Here is a 23,462-nt window from a genome sequence, read left to right on the forward strand (position 1 = left end):
ACAACTCTATTTCCTTTCTGGGTATAATTAACAGTTGTATATTGTTAGGTGTTTGTTACTAATGAAATATGAAATTGGAGGTGTGTGAATTTCTTTTTTAAACTATATCTATTCTTATATCTACTTGTGAAAAAATTTACAAGTTTGGGATTTTCTATAATAATATTGTTAACTTTATTTATATGTAATCAACTAATCATATCATTTTGAAAAGGTTATAAAATATATGAATAATCAGAGCTTTTATTTGACAATTTATGACAATATTTTCCTTTTGAATATTACAAAGGTTATGTGTAAACCATACTGATGACATTAACACACTTGCATTTAACAGTGACACCACATGACCTTGTCTGTCAGTTAAATTAGTATCACATAGTTTAAAATATTATCAAACAGATAATACAGATAAACAGATAATTACTACAAAAAACAGTGCAGTATCTTATACATTTCTCACAAGAAAATATTTCCAAAAATATATTAAGACTTTGTAAAGATTTGAAAATATAAGAAATAATTTAAAATTACAGTTTAAAAAATATAAAAGTATTCCATTGATAGTATAATGATGTTAGACACAAATGTTATAAATTATGCTATATAAAAAATAACCTATAAAGTTAACAGAAACTTGTAAGGTAATTAAATTAACTGTAAAACTTGTGCAAGATTCTTTGGATAGCAAAAAATATTCTTTACGTTTTTTCATGCACTTCTGCTTTTCTAGACAACTTCAGGGGAAGACATGCGAGATTTTACGAGAATAGTTCGAAACAAATTCAAATCAAAGCGGCATTTTAAGAAACACCAACGAATGGGTTACCTGCCTGTGCAGACCGTGCTTGAAGGTGATGACCTAGAGAGCCCAGCACCATCCCCACAACACTCTGTTTCTTCTAAAGAAATGCATTCTCGTTTGGAATTGTATGCCAATAGGTACACATTATTATAACATAATGTTGCTCTATAATTGGTACTTATTATATGTAGTATTTTGCCATCGTAATCTGGACTATAAAATAAAGGTAGATGACGTATTGACAATGAGTAGCTTGGAACATTTTGATTTTAAATAAAGATGTTGTTAATACCATTATATCACATGTATCAGAAAGAGATTATAAGATTGGCCTGGTATGGTCTTGTGGTTAGCACATTAGACTCACAATCTGAGGGTTGTAGGTTTTAATTTCCATACATGCTCATTTTTTATCCATGGGAGCATTATAATGTAATGTAGTCCAAGAGTTGGTGGTTGGCAGCATTGATTAGCTCCATTTCCTCTAGTCTATTACTGCTAAATTTTGGGTGGCTAGTGCAGGTAGTCTTTGTGCAGCTGTGCACAAAATTCAAAACAAAACAAACTAAAATATTATAAGTTACACAAAAAATTAATTATTCAAATGACAATATGTAAAATTAAGTGTCTTTAAGAGTCATCTAAATTTTAACAGTTTAATAAATTCATAAAATTTGTTTACCAAATTTGTTCTAATATAACTTGAATTGTTAACTATTTTTATATGCAAAAACGACTTGTTTGGGTTGAGAAAATATTTTACATAGAAGAGCGAACAACGTTTCGACCTTCTATGTAAAATATTTTCTCAACCCAAACGAGCCATTTTTGCATATAAATTTCTCAACAAGTGGGTTTCTCGACATCACTGATTGTTAACTATTTTTATTAATGCTATCTTAGTTTATACTACTGACTTCACCATGCAAGATTTTGTTGAACTCCTACTATAATATAGCAGGAGAATATAGTTTATGCTGTTAAAATTGAGATTTCAATAATGTATGTGCTGAGATTGATAAGCTTGTAAGGCAGTAATCTTTAGCATGTAGAAACTAAATTTGATGAATGACACATAATTTACAGAAAAAACAAATAAACTAAACTGGAAATGTATATGACCTTTCCTGTATTTAATCCTGTATGTATAGTCAGGGTCAAATTACACATGCTATGACCTTTTATTGAGTGCCACTCAACATAGTGTTATGTATTTGATGTCAGAGTCATCGCTATTCATTTTATCTTGTATTGCTGATTTAGAAACAGTTCATGGTAGAGAAAAGCAAATATCAGATATGGTATACGAGGGTATTAAAAGATTGTAGCTGTGTATTTTAAAGGCAATTCAAATACAGTGTGGCCCATAAGTCCCTTCCCATCCATATATCTTATGTATCCAGTGTATCTGTGTGCTGTCCCTCATTCTCGCTGCATAATATTATGCGATGTACTTGTCACAATATGCTCTTCAAGTGTAAATGGGCTTACATTGGCCATATTTCTCTAAAAAAGAAACAAATTTATAATACATGCATAATTGAATATAACATAATAACATATGGATGGGTAGGGACTTACGGGCCACCCTGTACAATATGCAAACTGTACAGTGGAAAAAAATCATTTTTATTCTTCACAATATCACTTTCTACTCCAACCTTTCAGTGTGTGAATCAGATTCAGAGATATGTCTTGTGTACAAACACTTGTTTGCACGTGATTTCCAACACTTTACTTCCTTCCACTCACAAGATTAACCATTCCCATTTGTTTCTCTCCTTTGTATGCAAACACTTTTATTACGCATGCCACAAGCCTTCCACATCCTCCTATTGTCTCTCATGCAAATCATCATGCATCATTTCTTCACCAATAGGAGCGTACTACACTCACATGAAAGCATGTGGCTCCCTCAATTCAGCTTTTCTCAGCATCATTTCTTCACCAATAGGAGCGTACTACACTCACATGAAAGCATGTGGCTCCCTCAATTCAGCTTTTCTCATTTGGCAGCACTTCCGCTCAGATGTCTTTCTTTCTTGTCTTTATTAGTGCATTAGACTGACTTATTTATCAAAGTGACTTCAATTTATTATCCTCAAATATCTGAAAGCAGTCAGGTACAGTTACCCCTTATTCTGGTCACATTTATTTTTAATTTCAAATGCTTTTCTTGACTGCTACAACATGAATCTAAAAGTTAATGCTACAGTTTTAGGTGTCTGACATTTGACAGTCACTTTACCTCGTGCTTCAGGTGCTGATGACCCATAAGGAAATGTGGATATGTTTATTTGCAAGGATGTTGAATGTTATAGAGGTTGACATTGTCTCACTTTCTTCTGAACATGTAGAACCTGGGTAGGCTGTCAAAGACTTTGCCTGTTTCCTCATAGTGAATTTTTTGTGCCTTCCTACACCCTCTCTGAGGATTGTGTTCAGTATTCCACAGGTTCTTTTTTGGCCTTTATTTTTCATGTATGTTATGTTTTGTCTCTTGCTTCTACAGCTTGTGACCCATATTCTTCATTACTGTATGAATATACTTCCCAACCCTAGTTTATTTTTTCCTTGTTTCCCAACATACAGTCTCATGCTGAACAACTTGCTTCTCAGTTTGGTGATGGTTTTAGTATAGCTCATCCCCTCATGGGTTTCAGATCGGTATGTTCATGAGTATCATAGGACTGACTGTCCATTCCTTGACTAAAGTTTGGTTTTACCCATTAGGGAAGAGAGTTCCAAGTCTCACCCATAACTAATATTCCCATCTCCATTTTACTGTTATGACTCTTTTTCAGTACCTTTCCAAATCCATCTCCTGTCTGAGGCTCTTTACAGAAATCCTAAGTGATATTTCTGGAAACATCTTCTCCCTCCTTATCTCCACATTAGCTCATTTTTTTGCCCTTTGCACTGGCTTTGAAAATTTGGTTTATCTGTTGTTGGGAACATTTAGTTTATGTTGCTGTCTTACCTGAAACTCATTTACCTGCTCCTTAGCTGTAGGATATGCATGTGACTCCATTTTTAAGACATTTCATCTTTGATGTAGTCCCAAAACACTTGGAGACTTGGGTGGCATCTGTCCATCAACAGTCTACCCTTTCACATCTGATAGCCCATTTATCCCAGTCATAGCTGACCAATGTGCTGATTTTGGCTTCCTTTCATTCTCCTTCCCAGCTCTTAGCTGTTCCTCTTCCTCATGGTGCCACAGATCATCATTTTTCTCAATGATGCATGATATACTACTAATATTTTTATTGATTACCTGGCAAGTTTAGGGCCAATGGGAGCTTGACTTGCAGCTTTGTTCATTGGTGGTGACCTTTCACACCAACGTTAGAATTCTTCAGGTATTGTCAGAGGGACACAAAATTCCATTTTTGCCCCACCTCCTTTGTTCTAGGTACCTGTTTCCTTCCCTTCTCCTTGGGATCCAATAATTTTCCAGCATCTAAAAGAGGCAGAACAGAACCTCTTTAGACAAAGGATATAAAACCTGTTCATTTACCAGGGTTTTACTCATCTGTTTGTGGATACCAAAAAACCAGTTACTGAAAGTTCTTCATTGATCTATCTTACTTCAATTATTTTGTTCACCTCCCACATTTCACCATAGAATCTTACCTCATCCTTTGGGGGCACTTGTTCTCTATCTTGGTACGAGCTTGCCCTTATCTTCAGTTAACCCATCCAAGGGTGGTGTACCAATTTTGTGCCTTGCTCTTCCCACTGGCTTCAAATCCTTATGTTTTTTGTCATGTAGTGAGAGCTTTGCTCTTCATATTTATGCTCTGGAGCTGCATTTCGATTTTTACATGGATGGCTGGTTACTTCTAGCCCATTCAAAATGGTAGTTAGCCAGTCATACTCATTAACAGCTTCTTAAAACTGCTTGAGTAGACTGATTGATCAAATTGGATAAGACTTTCCTACACAATACAGTGTACATTTAGGTGTATTTTTCTACACTAACCTCAGTCAGGCCTCATCCCTGTCTATTTTCTATGGAATTTTTAGTTTAATGTGTTCTGTCTGCTCTCTCACTTTCTTCTCATGAGATTCTATAGATTTTGGTCTTCTATGATGCCAATGAACCCCCTCAGCTACACACAAATATGCTCCTGTCAGTAGACTCTGCATGATCAATTGAACCTTGATCATCCCTTGGATGCTTCCATTACCATTTCTCCTTCCCTTGTGGATAGATGACCTCCTTTGTGGGGTTAGACAACACTCACACTTTGGCAAACATATCATTTCCTCCTCCTCATATGAATTCACATCTCTTTATGAATGCATCCCTTAAGGCTGGGATGAGTAGGTTGATAACCAATAGGCTTTGGGTCATTTGTTTGTCAATGAAAAGTCTTCATATATCAATGACTTCAAGCTCCTTGTCATTTTTTGGACTTTTGATCATTTTCTTCTGGCAAAGGCCAGACATTGTCTGGTAATGATCCATTCTGATAATTCAGTGGTGGGGCTTATATCAATCACCATTGCTTTCATTATCAGCACCACAGGGTTTTTCTCTCACCCATCCTTACTATGTTAATCTGTTACTTCCAGATTCAATAACTTATTCTTCTGGACTGAAATATTAATGTGGTCTTCCATTCCTTTACTTTACTTTGTTTGAACCTATTTCCTCATGTTCTTTGTTTCACCTGTCCCTTAACTGATATTTCCTTCTCCTTTTGGCCTGTGGGTGTCTGCAGCCTGACTTATTCACCATCAATTTTACACACACACTTTATCACTATACCTATCTTCTCCTTTACCCAGATTTTTATTTTCTTCCTGAAACCCCAGTGGCTCATGAGGGTAACTCCTCCTTTTTGCCTATTTTTCTTCCCTTTATTTCTCATCTCTACCTCCATTCTGATCTACATAGACTTCTATGTTATGTGTGTGCTCCTCATTGTTATATTTTCCACACAGCTTCCTCCCATAGTCCCCATTCCCATTTCTTTATACCTTGGCAACCCTCTTCATCCAGAGATCTCTCCCTTTTTACCCTCACCAATTGGATTTGTCATTTGATCCAGTTGGCCTGTTTCCCCTTGTCCTCCACTCACCCCTACTCTGTTCCATGTTAACTCTGATCAAATCCAACACTTCACTTTTTCCCTCACTTCTATTCTTTGTTTGCCTCTTGAGGAAATCCTACAAGCAGATGTGAACTAACTTTAACATTCATTCCTCATTATTTACAATATATTGCAGTTTGGGCTTCCTCAGGTTTTTGCCTTTCTCCTGTGGCTTTGCTTCAGACTTTAGCATGACTATTATAATGGGTAAGACTTTATTAATGCTTTCTTTTCTTTCAGGAGCTTGTTATTCTAAATTTTTATACATATATCACACACTCTGGTAAATGGTACCTAACCAGGTATTCTTTAACACTATATTCATACTGTAAACCATGTTGACTAGCAATTTCCTTTACATGCATTCTCATGCATAACTTTGAGATGGGATGCTTCACAAGATTGCTTGTAGGTGAGTAATATTGTGATACTTGCTTCGTAAATTGACCCATCATAAACCATACACCCAATGAACCACATAGGTAAAGCAGAAGGGGTTAGCTGCTTATCCCTACCATGCCTCAACTGAATAAATTGGTAAGATCTGCTTTCCAAAATAAGGTTTTGTGATCACACATTGCACTATCTTGGGTGTCAATATTCCTCGTACATTCTTGACCTTCCCTTTCTTCTAGAGAATTACAGGAGTCCTTACCACTTCCAAGTTCCAAGCTGGTGTAGTAGTCGACCATGAAAGCACCTTGCTGGTTAGGTTCCACATAAGATGGCTATGGCCATTCAGTTCAAAGTAAAGCAATTGTGTTCGGCCAGTGTAGATGATATCTTCTGATCTGTAATTAACCGTACAATGGAATGAGACATCATAATGCAATTACACCTTCAGTTGAGAGACCTAATTCTACCCTTATGTGGATGCTGTTACCCTGCAGGCTCGTTTTGGATTAAGAATAAACTTATCAATGCAAATCCTCACACAGGTTTTGGCTTGTCTGTCTTCCTCCCTCGATTTCTCCTTCTATGTATTGGGTTACAGCAGGGATATGTGAGATTGTTCTGGTTCTTCCTCATTCCCTTGTTACATAAATGTTATTACTCTTTGGATGGTTCTGACCTGTTACATGGTCACAGGACTTGATTACATGCAACAGACTTCCTTTGGATACCATATGTCAAATTTACAAATTGATAACTCACTCAGAACTAATTCTGTGTCACACCCAGGAGTTGGAGCAGTTCTCAATTCCCCAGTTCTTGGGTTTGAGGTAAACAAGGTATGATTCTCTTACTACTCACTTAGGTTTTGAAACTCTGCAAGGATATTTTGAATGTAGTTGACTTACTGAGTATGGTCTTCCATGTCCTAGCCACTCTACATCGTAGGATTCATTCTTTTTTACCCACTTTTCTTCCTGTGGAATTGACTTACTATATCCTTCTCCAGTTAGGATCACTTTCCTACCGCATTTCCTCCCACTAAAATGTGCTCCTTTAATTTTCTGCCTCCAATTTCTTACACATTACACAAATAAGCAAAAAAATATATGTGGATCAGAAATGATACTGTACCCCTCTTTAGGTCTTTAAATTTGACTTTGTCATCTACTTAAATATTTTTAGGATGATTTGGGGGAGGGGCATTTGTTCTTCTCTCACACTAGTTCCTGCTCCAAATCAACATGGGAGTCTAGTTGGTATTGTGAGTAGAGGGAAATACTGTATCAGAAGTTATAATTTTCCTACACTGAAAATGTATTTCCAATTAATATTTCCTTCCTTTACACTCATTTCCAGTGCTTCTGTCATCGACCAAGCTTTGAAGTGATAGTTTGGTAGATGTGCATATATATCACACAGTGTACTATGTCTCTATTAAAGGAGAAGTGACCCATGATGATTTACATAAGAGACACATTGGAATCATTTCATTCCAATAAAGGGCACAGAAGGTTTGTGGTATGTGCAATAAAAAAGTTTGCATATAGAGGGCAGCAACAAACAGGAATAGCTAATCTTGTGAGGGGAGAAACATATCGTCAGAAATACATTTTCAGTATAGGAAAATTACAACTTTTGTGTATGACAAACCTTTACATTTTACTAAATATTTGCCAAATTTTGTGAAGATACACAGAGTGAAATAGTAAAATTTGGAATTATAGACAACATTCCCTCTTCAATATATGGGGCCAATCAAGTGGACCAACCCCAACCTCAATTCATTCATTGCTATGAGTCATGGTTTTTTGTTTATTAAGTGTATTTAAACTTATAATTCACGACTACATAAAGAAGAAAGCATTTGAAAAATTAACTTTATGGTTTCAGACTGGCAGAGGTAGAGTTGCGAACCCAGAGTAATTCCACACCTGAATCGTAAGTACATTTTAAGTTTTAAAATTAACAAGTATATGTTGACTAGTACAGAAATATTTAGAAAGAAGTATCTATGGGTATCATTACAGTGAAGAGCTTTTATTCAAATTTTAAAGGTGCAGCATTTTCTAGTTCAGGGGCACCTTGAACAAGTTTTGAATGCTTGTTTATTTTTTAAGGTTTGAATGGCATTGCCTTGTGGTATCCTATAACATGTTTAGTATAGTTGTCACTGTAGGGTAGTTAGTCAAAGATGTATGGCAATTTCACAGTTTTCAACCTGTCCCAGTAAAAATATACCAAAATTAGGAATTTACTCACAGGAGAATGCTTAATATGTAACCCTAAAGTAAGCTTCCAATCCCAGCCATAATGAGTTTGTTTGTGGTACACAATCCTGTGCTTCAATCAAATAAACCTTGGACTCTTTCCCACACATACACATACAGATGCACAAACTTTTAATTTAATTATAGGTTTGTCCTATAAACTTTTAATTAGTAGAATTCGTTGGTATGTGGTGATAATATTTTGTTTCTTCAATTTCCAAAGGGATTTTTTTCACCTATTTATACCTTCTTTAGAAAGTAAAATAAATTATGTTTTAGGAAATTTTATCCTTGTGACTGACCTATTTTTGTGTTTTAAAATTCACATTTGAAAAGTATATAAATTATTTTTGAACACCTAAATTTTGAGACTCAACTAGTCTTAGAGAATATCATTTAAATATTTTGTTCAAGAGCTTCAGTAGTAGGAATAAGTACAAGGGCTTCAGTTGTAGTAAGTACTACAAATCATTGTTTCTACTTTATATCTTATGTATTGTTTGTTGTTTGTTTTAAACAAAGGTAACTAAATATAAATTTAGAAACTTCTCAGCTTTCTATAGTAAAATAAAATGTCTAATTTCACTCTGTCACTAGCACTTTGTGGAACATTTCACTCAACATTCAGGTATTATTTATCTTATCATTGCAGGAAACAGATAGTGGGTTTACATTGTGATTTACTGCTTTTTACACAAAGATTGCAGCAATAAAAGAATAAATTTAAAAATAAACAGTTACAAAAACATTGATATTCATATAGAAGGTTCTAGAGGTTTTACAAATGAAATGTGAAATTTGTAAGGTGAAGGGAAATATTTTATTTCATAATGAGAACCACTTTTCACTAAGAATGACTCAGTACCCTTCCCTAGAAATAATGTATGTAAAAAACCCTTATTTTTGATGTACAACAGATACATAACAGTTAGTAAATTCTGAATTATATTAAACATGCTATGTATGGCTTCATAGGTAGGAGTCAGTCAATTTGACCAAGCTCATGAGCAGTTATTAATGAAAATAGTCCTGCCACATTGGAGAATTTTTTTATGTGTGCATAATATCTATGCATATCACTTTATTAAGAGTTAAGATTGAAAAGTTGTCTGGCAACGACTGTTACTCTTTCTGTGATAACCAATAGTTGAGCAATATTCCTAAGTGGATAATTCTAGAAGAGAGAAGAAGTGGGTATCAACTGAAAAGACTGTCTGTAATAACAAACTACAAATACTTGGTAACTAATATGAAGATTAGTGAATTGAGCAGGCTTCAGTAGACATATGAAATAATTCTCTAATGATGTAAGGAAGAGGAGACTTATTCCAACTGGGATAATGAAAGTTCATCTAGGGTAGCAGTTTATTTATAACAATACCTAGGGAGTAATTTGCTAGTAATTTTCCCTTCATAGAAATTAAAAGATGAAGTCCACACCAGGTGATTTGGATTGTATGTAATTTTGGACTGCTGAAAAGTATAAACACATCCATCCATTTCATAGGAAAATAATAAATGATTATTTATCTGGCTTTACTACAGCTCTCCTCTGCTATGTTTCAAAGCCTTGTCATTCATGCATCATTGAATTATATAATATACAATAGTGGGAATAATAAATGGTTTATGAAATGTTGTAGAGTTATATTTCATCTCATGAAATCCCCTATGAGCTTTCTCAGACAGATTGCTGCTTATTATATTTACTTTTACAGAATTTTAATTTGTATCTAAAAAAATAATAAAAATGTCAAGGTTATATTTTTGTTGTATAAGTCACTGGTTAAGCCACGTTTGAAGAAATTTGTTCAGTCTTGGACTCATTACTTACCTTAGACAGTCAAAAGTTTTTCAAATGTTTTGCCATTCTGTAACCTTAAAAAATTTTCAGATTTTTGAAAAATATAATGGCATGCCCATTTTGCATAAAAATTATTTGTAACAGATTAAATTAAATCTTTATGTAGCAATGAATGCACCACCATAAAGATATTTACAAATACAAATTAGTCAGCCACACAGGGTACAGTTCCCTTAAACCATAGGAGACAGAGAAGCCTATTAAAATAGAAAGTTTCTACTGTTTTCTCTAACCCTTGTGTAATACAGAAAATTTTTACATCAGGTACATGTACAACATAGATAATTACGTAATATATTCATATGGATATATTTTACATGGGACAGATAAACAAAAGGGTAATTTAGTCAAAATGAATAACAAATAGGTTGTTTAAGATCAATCATATTAGCAATTAAGCCTAAATACGTTAATGCAGACTAGAAATACATGACTCAAGTTATTTGAAAAAAAGTGAGTTGCTTTAGTAAATTGGATTTAGTTTTTTACTTAAACCTAATCCATTTTTATCAAAATAGCATGTAAATTATGTATGAGTACAAGATAATGTATGGTCTTCAATTTTTACTCTTAAGAAAAAAAAGATGAAAGAAAGATAAACATAAATACTACTTTTCATGCACACCCTTAAGTCATATATAATTATAAAAGAGTTACTTTTTCATTTTAATTCATGTATAACTTTTTTCTTTGTAAAAACTAGGTGCATATTCAGAGAAACTGGTTTTTAAAACTGTTTTTATCCTCTATGCCTTAAGTTACCAGGCTTCTGTTTTGTTTTGTTTCTTATTCAACATGTATGTAGCAACTGAATGTATGAAACTAACTTTCTTCCTTCCAATTAGGAGTGAGGACGAACACCAACTAATTGCCCAGTATTGTCAGACACTCTCAGGAGAAAGTGTTCTGCCTGTTGTAAGTAAATTTATACATGTATGTTACTGTCATTTACCTTTGCCCAGTATGGCCAGGTGGTTAAGGCTACTCAACTCACAAGGTGATGGGTTTGAATTTCTATCCCAACAAACATGCTAACCCTTTCAGTCATGGCAGCATTATAGTGTTATGGGCAATCCCATTATTCATTGATAAAAGACTAGCCCAAGAGTTGGAGACGAGTGGTGATTACTATCTGCCTACACTCTAGTCTTTCTCTGCTAAATAAAGAGATGGCTAGCACAGATAGCCCTCATGTAGAACTGTATGAAATTCAAAACAAACCAACTAAATTAATTGCCTTGATGAATTATTATAGCTGTTTTTGACACTTGTTTCTTGAAAGCACTATATTTTGACATGGCTTGTTTCATCATCTATTTAAAACAAAATTAAAGTTAATTCGGTTTGTGGATGCATTTATTTGAAATATTCCACATTTGTTTTAACAATGCAATACTCAGAAATTCTAGACCAGTATGTGGATGAAATATCATCCATAATTAATTGGCTAAGACAAAAACAAAGGTAATATTTACAAATACACATTTATACTTGACAAGCGTGATTATTGTTCATATGTAAGAGACAGACCCAAGTAACTGTCTTATTTTAACCACTATACACTTTAATACTGAATTCTTAGTACAAATACTTTTGAGCATACTTTCCAGCTGCTACATATCCAGCCTAGTTACTAATGTTTTGAATTAAAGGTGTCTGATGCATTGACCTTTTCATTAAAACTTCTATGTTAATTATACTAGTGGCTTGAACATGGAGTCAAAATAACTACACATCTCAAGTTTTAAAACTCGTGATAGACAAAAAAGAAAATAAGAAAAAACATTCAGTTGAACTTTACAACATTAACTAAAGTTAAATTGTATAGAGTACTGTGAAAACATGTTAGGATAAGAGAATGAGTTGCTGTTCTTTCCATTTTATATGGCTATTCTTCCATGCCATTACCATGTGTAAATTTGAACACTGGTAATGTTTCACTGATTCCTGTTGACAGTTGAATGAACCAGGGTGAGAGTGCTTATCATTATTTACAATTCTCATACTCTTGTAACAAGGGAATGTCATGAGGGTTCTCTTTGAATGAACATACTGATCAAATTTAGGGTTTGGAATAATACCTCATGCACAGTGTCTTAACTGTACAGAAAGAAGCTAGCATATGGTATTGGTATATGCAAGAGGAAATCGGTTTAATAGCACTCCACAAATAAACTTTCATAAAAACAGTGTTTAACACTATATATTAAGTTTTGTTACCATGCCATGGATCAGAAAACATGAGCAGAGAGTTCACATAAAAACTTTACATGATACTGATTGGACTCTCTGACAAATTGCTGCAGACTTGAAATGCTCCACAAACACTGTCAAGTACACCCTAGATTGTGAGATCAAGACAGATAAATTTGAAAACAGGAAAAGAAGAGATAGAACACTAAATTCAATGATACTGATGTTAAGTATCTTTGTTTATGCAGCCTCCAGGACAGAAAGAAGACTGACACTGATCTCAAGCATGACATAAACAACCATGTACTAAACTAATGTACTATAAAAAGTGTCCAGATGTACAGGTTTAAAATATTTGGATCAAAATGTGAGTTATACGTTTGGAGGAAGAAAGGTGAAATATACTTATCTCAATGCATAGCACCTACCATTAAGCATAGGGGAGGCAGTGTGATGGTTTAGGGTTTTATTTGGTTTTTATCTGGCTGAAAAACTGTCTGCAATTATTACAGCAAAAGAAACATACAGGAAATTTTAACTGTTTGCTGAATTTAAGCACTGCCACTGAGTTTTTGTTTTACTAGATATGAAAGTTATTAAAATTTTGATGTTTCACCTGTGATTTACCTTCCATTTTTCATTGAAAGTAGCTGGAAATGTAATTTTAACTTTATCCTAAAACTTTTCCACAGTACTGTATGTTCAAAGCTTGATATCTCTATTATATTTCATATTATTCCATATTAAAAGCCCCTCCCCCAGTAGCACAGTAGCATGTCTTTGGACTCACACCACTGAAAAAACCAGGTTTCAATACCTGTAGTGGGCAGAACATAGATAGCCCATTTTGTAGCTTTGTGCTTAATTCCAAATAAATAACCATATCAAAAAATAACCTAAGACATCACATATATTAATAACAATTTTATTAGATTTTCAGTTGGCCCAGAGTACTTTTTCATAAGCATTTCTTGCCATGAGAGCTCTTAAAATAGACATCTATGTAAACAAAATGTCAAAAATAGGTTAATGTAAAACTAGAGCTTGTGCTTGTAATTTGATTTATTGATAAATGTCGCTTGGTAATAGAAGAGAGTTAATGTCTCAAGTGATTTTCATACCTAAGTGTTTTTATAGGAGTTTTCAAAAGAATGATGGTGTAACTTTAGAGACTAGGCTAAACTTTCCATGTGTTTTTATATAGAATGCAACACAGTTACTTAGTTAGTAATTAGGGCAACTTTTAGGACTCAAGATCTAAAGAGTCAGCCATATTTGTTAATTTCCAGAAGTATGATAAAGTCTTTTGATTACAGTGAAAACTTAAATGTAAGAAAAACTGTACTTTACTTAAAAATAAAGGAAAAATATTTTGTAATGAATCTTTTATGAAAGCCTAGTGTATGGTACGTTTTTGTTATTTCAGCCTCGAAGTCCAGCCCAGATTATGGCAGCCATAGATGCTGATCATCGAGAAGAATTAGAAAGAATGATTCATGAGCTAGAGGAAGAGAACAGGTAAGTACCATATTGAAATGGGTGTAACATTTTTACAAACTTTAGTGTTGTAACATATAGCACTGTGAAGCTAGTAGAAGGTCTTATGTATTAGGCATTCTGTATTTCTTCTTTTTTTGAAGTTAGTTTATATTATGATTTTTTTTTCTTTACAGAAATCTTCATTCTGAATTTGAGATTCTCAAAGATAAACGAGTAGCCCAGGGATTTTCTCCGTCTGTCACAGAAGATGAATACGATGACACGCTTCCCACTTCTAGTCGTAATGAAGAAATGATTGCAGAAGCTAAGCTGCTCAGACAACACAAAGGAAGACTTGAAGCTCGAATGCAGATATTAGAAGATCACAACCGACAGTTAGAAGCTCAGCTGCAACGACTTCGAAAACTGTTAGACGAGGTGTGATAGTTGTTTACTGCGTTTCCTTTGTTTCATTTCTCTGGCTACAAAGTGTTATTGGTAGAAAAGTCATCCCCTTTGTTTGTTGAAGTTATCTGATATGTGTTTAATTTTAGAATATAGAAACGACAAAAACTTAATAATATTTCTAGTTACATAATTCTGTCACTTTAAATTGCTGATTTACTTGTGAGTGCTGTATAGACAGGAAAACAAAATTAAAGGTTTCTGTAAATGTAAAACTAAAACTTTTAAGTAATTCTATAATGAAGTAAGTACTTTTTTATATTAATACATTACCAGTAATTTGTATGTTTGTTGTTTTAAATTCCTTGTAAAAAATGTATGAAAGTCAAACTTTGTTTCTCTACAGTACTGTAGTATACTATTACCAATATAAATGTTGTTATATTTTCTTCTTTGATTGAAACTTGATGATGGATGCAATTGAACTTCCAATAATTTTGGTATACAATGAAAAAAAAATTAGATCCAATTTAGAAGGACACAAATCATAAGGCTTGCATAATATAGAAAAAAAATATTACCTCTACAACATATAATGTTATTTGGATTAAACCACCTTTATTTAACTAATAAATATAAAATATTCATTGTCACTAATGCAAGATATTTATTTTAATGCTTTCAGCTGGTTAAACTATTTGATTGTATGTTAGTTAATACATAATTTTTTAACGTGTTTGTATCAGGTTATCAAGTTATAGCAAAATTTATAGAAAAATGTTTTTGCACATCATCATGGTATCTTAATATTGTAGAATTCCAGTACTATTTCCCTTTGACCTTTGATATTCCCTGTTTGAACCCCCAGCGATTTCAAATGTATTCAGCACTGATTCAGTTACAGATTTTTTTAAAGAAGGTTTGAAAGCTGTAGAATTATGAAACTTTACTGAATATTGTTTATTTCTTAATCTTCAAATTGACTTTCTCTGCTTTTCCCACACAGCCAACCTCTGGGTTATTACGCAGCACCTCTGTATCATTACAAAGCTCACCCTACACAACCCCTCAACCTTCACTTACAAGGGGAAGAAGCCTATCTACTGACCACACTGCCTGGATTGAGGGACAAATTCCAGAGATGGGTAACATAGCTGGTTAGTGATATTTATCTTACACTCCCATCAGTCCTCTCTTTAAACCCACAACCAGACAATGTAAACCAGTTAATGCTAATGTTACAGGAACAGGCATGATTGTTGCTTATTATAGTACACTGTCCAACTAGCTCAAAGTGTTTTCAAAACTCAGAATGGAGCTCCATTAGCAACAAATACAATTATAGTTATTGCTTTTTTGTTATACTGATTACATAGCATGGAGAAATAGTCAAGTTTTAGAATCAGATATTACAAACTAGTTATTTACATTTCATTTTCCTTTTTAATTTACACAATCCAGGATACTGGTTATGCTCTATAACTAGTTAATAAGTAATACATTTTGAAAAGCCATGTGGTAGTGATTTGATTAAAAGGTGTCCAGAGCACAATAGATCTAATTAATTTTTATAACAGGTAGAACAGAAAATAACCCCTTAACTACTGGATAAAAAAAATTAGTGATGAGTCAAATACATGAACACATTTATGAGCAACAGTAACATATACGATGTTTGCTATAAATTGTCCAGACGTTCATTTCATATGACCTTTTAGATTATTAGCGAATCACGTTTGTTGTATAAAAGTAAATATTCTGTATGAGTTTATGACTTATGGTTTACAGTAAGATGTTATTAAGTGCTTTCATATTTTATTTCTCATACAACTGTGACTTATTTGCCATGTTTTAGGTAGCGGATCAGCTGGAGTGGATAATTTATTCCACATGGCAGGTAGTTTGGGCAAAGCTGTTGGTACCTTAGTTAACGTAATGACTGACGATGAAGGAGGAAGTGGTTCAGAAGAAGATGTAGAACATTGATGAATAATAGTTTAGTGTATTTGTTGTTGTTGTTGTTTTTCATTTAATTGGAAAATTAGGGAGATAGTGTTGTTTACTTAAGCAGGTTGGAGATAAAAATATGATGTATGGTTCAAATAAACTAACTGCGTTATTTCTATTAGCCTTCATTGATAGATATTGTTTCCAACTTTGTGCTGCAAACTTGCTTATTTCCAAAAAGAGAAGGTTCATTTTTAATATTATTCTAGCTTCCAACTTTCCTCCAACCAGTTGCTTGACTATCAGTTTGCTTAGACAGATGTGTTTGTCACTAGACAGGATGGCTGTGTTATGATTTTTACATTTAATATTGTTCTTTGGAATTCCTTCCATAAAATCTTGGGATTTCCATTCAGTTTCTGATCTTATTATTTGTTATTTCATTACAAGTTACAGCTTTTACAGAAAGTAATAATATTGTTTAAAACAGGTTAAATGTCTCAGTCACTGATGCAGTCACTCTTGTGTATTTGAGAATGATCACACTGATGCAGTCATTCTTGTGTATTTAAGAATGATCACACTGATGCAGTCATTCTTGTGTATTTGAGAACGATCACACTGATGCAGTCATTCTTGTGTATTTAAGAATGATCACACTGATGCAGTCATTCTTGTGTATTTGAGAACGATCACACTGATGCAGTCATTCTTGTGTATTTAAGAATGATCACACTGATGCAGTCATTCTTGTGCATTTGAGAACGATCACACTGGTACAGTCATTCTTGTGTATTTGAGAACGATCACACTGATGCAGTCATTCTTGTGTATTTGAGAACGATCACACTGATGCAGTCATTCTTGTGTATTTGAGAACGATCACACTGATGCAGTCATTCTTGTGTATTTAAGAATGATCACACTGATGCAGTCATTCTTGTGTATTTGAGAACGATCACACTGATGCAGTCATTCTTGTGTATTTGAGAATGATCACACTGATGCAGTCATTCTTGTGTATTTGAGAATGATCACACTGATGCAGTCATTCTTGTGTATTTGAGAATGATCACACTGGTACAGTCACTCTTGTGTATTTGAGAATGATCACACTGATGCAGTCATTCTTGTGTATTTTAGAACGATCACACTGATGCAGTCATTCTTGTGTATTTAAGAATGATCACACTGATGCAGTCATTCTTGTGCATTTGAGAACGATCACACTGGTACAGTCATTCTTGTGTATTTGAGAACGATCACACTGATGCAGTCATTCTTGTGTATTTAAGAATGATCACACTGATGCAGTCATTCTTGTGTATTTGAGAACGATCACACTGATGCAGTCATTCTTGTGTATTTAAGAACGATCACACTGATGCAGTCATTCTTGTGTATTTGAGAACGATCACACTGATGCAGTCATTCTTGTGTATTTAAGAATGATCACACTGATGCAGTCATTCTTGTGCATTTGAGAACGATCACACTGATGCAGTCATTCTTGTGTATTTGAGAACGATCACACTGATGCAGTCATTCTTGTGTATTTGAGAACGATCACACTGATGCAGTCATTCTTGTGTATTTGAGAACGATCACACTGATGCAGTCATTCTTGTGTATTTGAGAACGATCACACTGATGCAGTCATTCTTGTGTATTTGAGAACGATCACACTGATGCAGTCACTCTTGTGTATTTGAGAACGATCACACTGGTACAGTCACTCTTGTGTATTTGAGAACGATCACACTGGTACAGTCACTCTTGTGTATTTGAGAACGATCACACTGGTACAGTCACTCTTGTGTATTTGAGAACGATCACACTGATGCAGTCATTCTTGTGTATTTGAGAATGATCACACTGATGCAGTCATTCTTGTGTATTTGAGAACGATCACACTGATGCAGTCATTCTTGTGTATTTGAGAACGATCACAGTGATGCAGTCATTCTTGTGTATTTGAGAACGATCACACTGATGCAGTCATTCTTGTGTATTTGAGAACGATCACACTGGTACAGTCATTCTTGTGTATTTGAGGATGATCGCACTAGCGATCAAAACATTTCACCTGTTCTAGGTGCTTTCCTTCCTGTTAAAGCTGTAGCTTGTAATAAAATAATAAATTAAACTCAAAACAAAACTATATAATCCTTGTTTTGTCATTTCAAAGTTGTGACGTGTAGGTAAATTAAGTCGTATTTTTGATGTGTAAAGTGTACTTCTAATTAAATGATACTATAATTTTTAAAATATATCATTTTTTTAAGTTAAGTCTTTATATATGTGGTCATTAATTCATTCACAATTTACAAAATTTTATTATAAATTCAATTAAGTGTTTGTTATCTCTGGTTTTTCACAAGTTATTTGTCTATTCGGAACTGTAATTGCTTATAAGCTGGAATTCCAGATGAAGCATGCAGTGCCACCTTTATTGTTAATAGTTATTAAAATAGTTATTTTAAATTATTCTTTGAAATTCATTGCGTGCAACAACAGTCATTTACTTCCCTTGAATACTGAAGTCGTTTTGAAAATTTACAGTAGAACTGCCTCTGTTGGAAGAATTACTACAGTGTAAACTTATTATCACGTCAAGTTATAGTAGTACAATTATGCAGTATTATATATTGGTTAAATAATTTGTGGTTATACTACATTTTTACCCAAGCAGGGTTTGGAAAAAAATTAAAAAATACTCTAATTAAATAAACCACGTAGTTCTTTTGTAATATTTTAAATTTAACTCTACTGGAAAGGAAATTATCCAACTTTATTTAATAAAGGAACACAAGAAGACGCGCTTATTTTGGATGTTTGGTATATTGTATACGTTCATTACCTGTTGTTCCCTACAGTATTGTATAGCGTAAGAGTACTTCGTCTTGTGATATACCTTGTATATCCCTTACATGGTTTATGTTATTATTTTAATCCCATGTCATACCTGATGTAGCAGTTTGTTTTATTGTTAGGCTAATGAATAATTATAAATTCGTAAAGATTTGGTGTAAAAAATTGCGCTGTTTTTCTTAGTTAATATAGTGGCTGTTTTATTGAGGTTTAATTATTGAGCCTGGTAATACTAAAACCTGCATTATTATTTTTGTACTTTAAACCTATTAATTACTTTTCTTAATTGTTTTGACATATGTTGTTAATTTTAGATAATTAATCTGTGTTGGAAAAAACAAAGTTTGATAACAACACTGATTTAAAATTTCAAACTTGGTATTATCAACTGAAAATTTTAAAATCTGAGGTTTTAATTTTTAAAGTAAAGAATGTTCTTCAATTGCATCGTGAGGAAGATATTGTTCAAAAACATGCACTAATGAGTAGAATTATTTAGTACAAAAACATTAGGGTAGAAGAAAAAACACTTTATAATAAATAATATCCTCGTAACTGTTATATTATTGTGACATCATACATATACTATTCTGAATATGTTCATTACTGCCAATAGTGACTCAACAGTTATTCTGCAGGCTTACAACACTAAAAATCGGGTTTCTATACCCGTGATGGGAATAACACAAATAGCTCATTGTATAGTTTTGCATTTAACAACAACCAACTCAATTGTTTCAATACTATTCGTAATCTGGAAACAAGAGTTTATCCCAGTTATGACGTATTGAACCAATCTTTTTCATTAAATGGTTAATAAGAACTGGTGGAGTTAAGAACTTCAAGGGTACACTCGAAAAAGATGTTTTTACGTTTATTACATCTTGGTTTTGTCATTGTCTATTTTACTTTTTTTCACATAAGAAAAAAATTGATCTGACCCATATCACGGGTTATGCACAATTCGTCTCATGGTATATCTTCTGATTGAACCTTTTGAGCTGGGTAAGATTTTCTAGGAATAGTATAAACGAACTAACACTAATTTCTCAAAATACAGAAAGAATACAACCACTCTAGTGAGAGTTACAGTGAATTAATGTGGTTTACAATGATTTTGTGTAAGTCTTCATCTTAAACTTAATATTTCTAAACCTTTGATGTAATACAGAACTTTGTACACTGTAGAAAAGGTATTCCTGAGAATTTGAGAAATTATCAAATCGAATGCGTTGATTCTAGCGTTCGACAGATGCACAGAATAAAATAATTGATCTAAATAATCAATTCCACCTACTCACATTCTAAACTTATGAATGATCACTGATAAAAAACTAATAGTTATTTTCAGTTTCTTTCTCAAAATCTCACGGTCACTAAACGGTAAACCTGATGACTTGTAACACTAAAAATAATCCATTGTGCTGCTTTGCGCCTAGCAACAACCAAACTTTCTCAAAAATTATTAATTTAAAAATTTAATATAACTCAAGTAGTAAAATGTGAGTAACAATATACAGGAGTGAATACTGATTTTCCAAAAGAAAGGCAATTTATCATATAAATGCCATTTTAAAAGTAACAATGTACACGTTTGTTGCTTCATATTGTTGGCATAAATAATGTTTCTTCATAATATTATTCATATTTGTACATAAATTACATATCATGTTTGAAATGTTACTGTGTTATATATAATTCATTTTCTGGTATGGGGTTTCTTAAATACCTTCATTTTGTTTGAACGAGAAGATGAATTATTAATGTTTTCACAATTTTATTATTAAGTTGTATAAAATTCTATACCCGTGACATATTATTTCGTATTTAAAGAACATATGTAAACATAAAGAATTATAAATGATTTTTCGAAAATAAAAATATATACTAAAGTAATTTTGAAATGTTTTTATCGCAATTCTTTAGTTATTTGATAGTCCTTCCTCTATAATTATTTTTTAAAAAAGTGTCCTCTGTCGACAGTATATTGAATTTGAATAACATACTTATGACTATTTTCTATAAATTTATTTCTGAGCAGGTTCAAGAGAGATGAATCTGGAATTTCATTAGGAACGTCTGGAATACATGTTTTTAATATTTATAAATTATAAAATTCTACTTATCGACGGATATGTGTTACAGTTTGGTGTACTCACGGCAATCCAGTTTCGAGATCGAAGACGCATTTTTGACGCGTTTATGTTTCAAGAAAGCGTCACTTTCGAACAATTCGACTTTCTTTTAGTGGGAAAGATTAATTTGTAAACAATGAATTGTAACAAATACTGGTAATCGACTTTGAAATAGTTGTTTTTTAAGTATTGTTAAGTTGAAATTTGTGGTATTTTCAATGTAGTTGTAAATGTAAACGAGTGTTAAAAACGTGATTAAAGTGTAAACACCTGTCCTTCGACGTTCGTCTAGTTTTCTTAAACCTTGTTTCTGTGGTTGACGTCGAGACGGATTATATATGCAAAGAATATCCCATGAAAAATTAAGCTCTTAATTAATACTTTTGTCTTTGTTGCTGAAAAAGATTCTAGATAAGTGTTATAAAAAATCATTTTTGAAAGTGGGTAATTTACAGAAAATGTAATATTTAAAAATAATCTACTGAAGAAAAATATGTATTTTCTAAGTTTCTTTTGTCTCAAGCGTGCACTGAATGAGTAAAGTGAACATAGATACTTTTGAATTTATTCAAAAAGATAAAAATTATGGGTTGATTTCCATCATTCTCTTAGCAATGCAAATGAATAGACACTATTTGTTGTAGCAAAGAATTGATGTTAGGTAAATTTGTAGTAAGTGCATTTCAAGTAGAAGAGTAATAAATACGGTGTTTTCTACTCGCGGGGTTCCCAAACTTTTTAGACCTGCGGAGGTTCACATCAGAAAAAAAAAAAAAACATTTCGAAGCCTTAACAGAAGAAAATAGAAAAAATCGGTCACTAGCATCAAATTAAGTTCACTTCAAGCTTTTATAATATAAATTTATTAAAAATATAAATATTTAAAGAAACATTTTTACTTCTACTTGTTCTGTTTACAAAATTTATATCGGTAAAAGTGCAATGTACTTGGCCTGGCATGGCCGAGCGCGTAAGGCGTGCGACTCGTAATCCAAGGGTCGCGGATTCGTGCCCGCGTCGCGCCAAACATGGTCGCCCTCCCAGCCGTGGGGGCGTTATAATGTGACGGTCAATCCCACTATTCGTTGATAAAAGAGTAGCTCAAGAGTTGGCGGTGGGTGGTGATGACTAGCTGCCTTCCCTCTAGTCTTACAGTGCTAAATTAGGGACGGCTCGGTGCAGTGGGCTAACAACCTACTCACTTAAATACTTGTTGAAGAATCCGCAAGCGATTGCGACCCTGTGTTCCTAGATGGAATCTAATGGTGATAACTAACTAACAATGTACTTATTTATTTATTAGTGACTCTGATGGGCTTGCTTTTGTTCACTAATAGTTCAATATTTGGAGTTATGGTATTACCTGTAAACTCAAATCATCTTCAATATTTAGCCTGTTTCTAAATTTGGTCTCTGTAGCTGTATACAGTGAAAATGTTTGCTCACAAAGATATGTTGTTGGAAAACACATCAAAATTTTCAAAGCTCTGTTACTTATTTCAGGGTATTCCATGGTCATTTGAATCCAAAATTGTGAACTTTCTTCCTGCTGAAATTTTGTTTTTAGGGTGTAATTAGTTGAAGTTTCTATAAGCTTTTCTTTTTTTTTCAAAGGCAAATCGTTGATGTTTGCAGAGTCAACAAAGGGATTTTGAATCCACAGTTATTTTCTAAATGAGGAGTGAAGTACTCCCCAGTAGTTGTACACAAATCAGTTATGTGCTGCAAGACTGAAACTTTTGCATCTTCACGTAAGGAAATTTCATTCATAAATAAAAAAAACACAGATTTTTGAAGCAATCAAGTTCTTCCATAAGTATACATTCACCACAAAGTTTTAGCTTACGTTGAAGCGCGTCTATTTTACTCTGAGCTTTGAATTACGTTACCCTGCATTGCAGCATTCACTTCATGTAAATAGGTAAATATGTCCAAAAGGTAAACCACTTTCTGTATCCGGCATTTATTCTTTAATTTGTATGCAATTCTAAAATTGCA

General features: G+C 33.3%; 1 protein-coding gene across 5 annotated transcripts in view; it reads left to right on the plus strand.

The window, feature by feature from the left end:
• LOC143223625 (dystrophin-like) overlaps positions 1-21,222 on the plus strand; it is a 187,325-nt gene extending 166,103 nt beyond the window's left edge. For all 5 annotated transcript variants that reach the window (XM_076451800.1, XM_076451802.1, XM_076451805.1 and 2 more), the window contains 7 exons: positions 734-942; positions 8,194-8,241; positions 11,280-11,349; positions 14,054-14,145; positions 14,301-14,544; positions 15,518-15,668; positions 16,367-21,222. In XM_076451800.1, coding sequence (XP_076307915.1) covers positions 734-942; positions 8,194-8,241; positions 11,280-11,349; positions 14,054-14,145; positions 14,301-14,544; positions 15,518-15,668; positions 16,367-16,497 — 945 coding nt within the window. In that variant the 3' untranslated portion in view covers positions 16,498-21,222. The remainder of the gene's footprint in view (positions 1-733; positions 943-8,193; positions 8,242-11,279; positions 11,350-14,053; positions 14,146-14,300; positions 14,545-15,517; positions 15,669-16,366) is intronic.
• The last annotated feature ends 2,240 nt before the right edge of the window (positions 21,223-23,462 follow it).

This window comes from Tachypleus tridentatus, chromosome 8 (genome assembly GCF_004210375.1).
Source record: "Tachypleus tridentatus isolate NWPU-2018 chromosome 8, ASM421037v1, whole genome shotgun sequence".
NCBI classification, from domain to species: domain Eukaryota; kingdom Metazoa; phylum Arthropoda; class Merostomata; order Xiphosura; family Limulidae; genus Tachypleus; species Tachypleus tridentatus.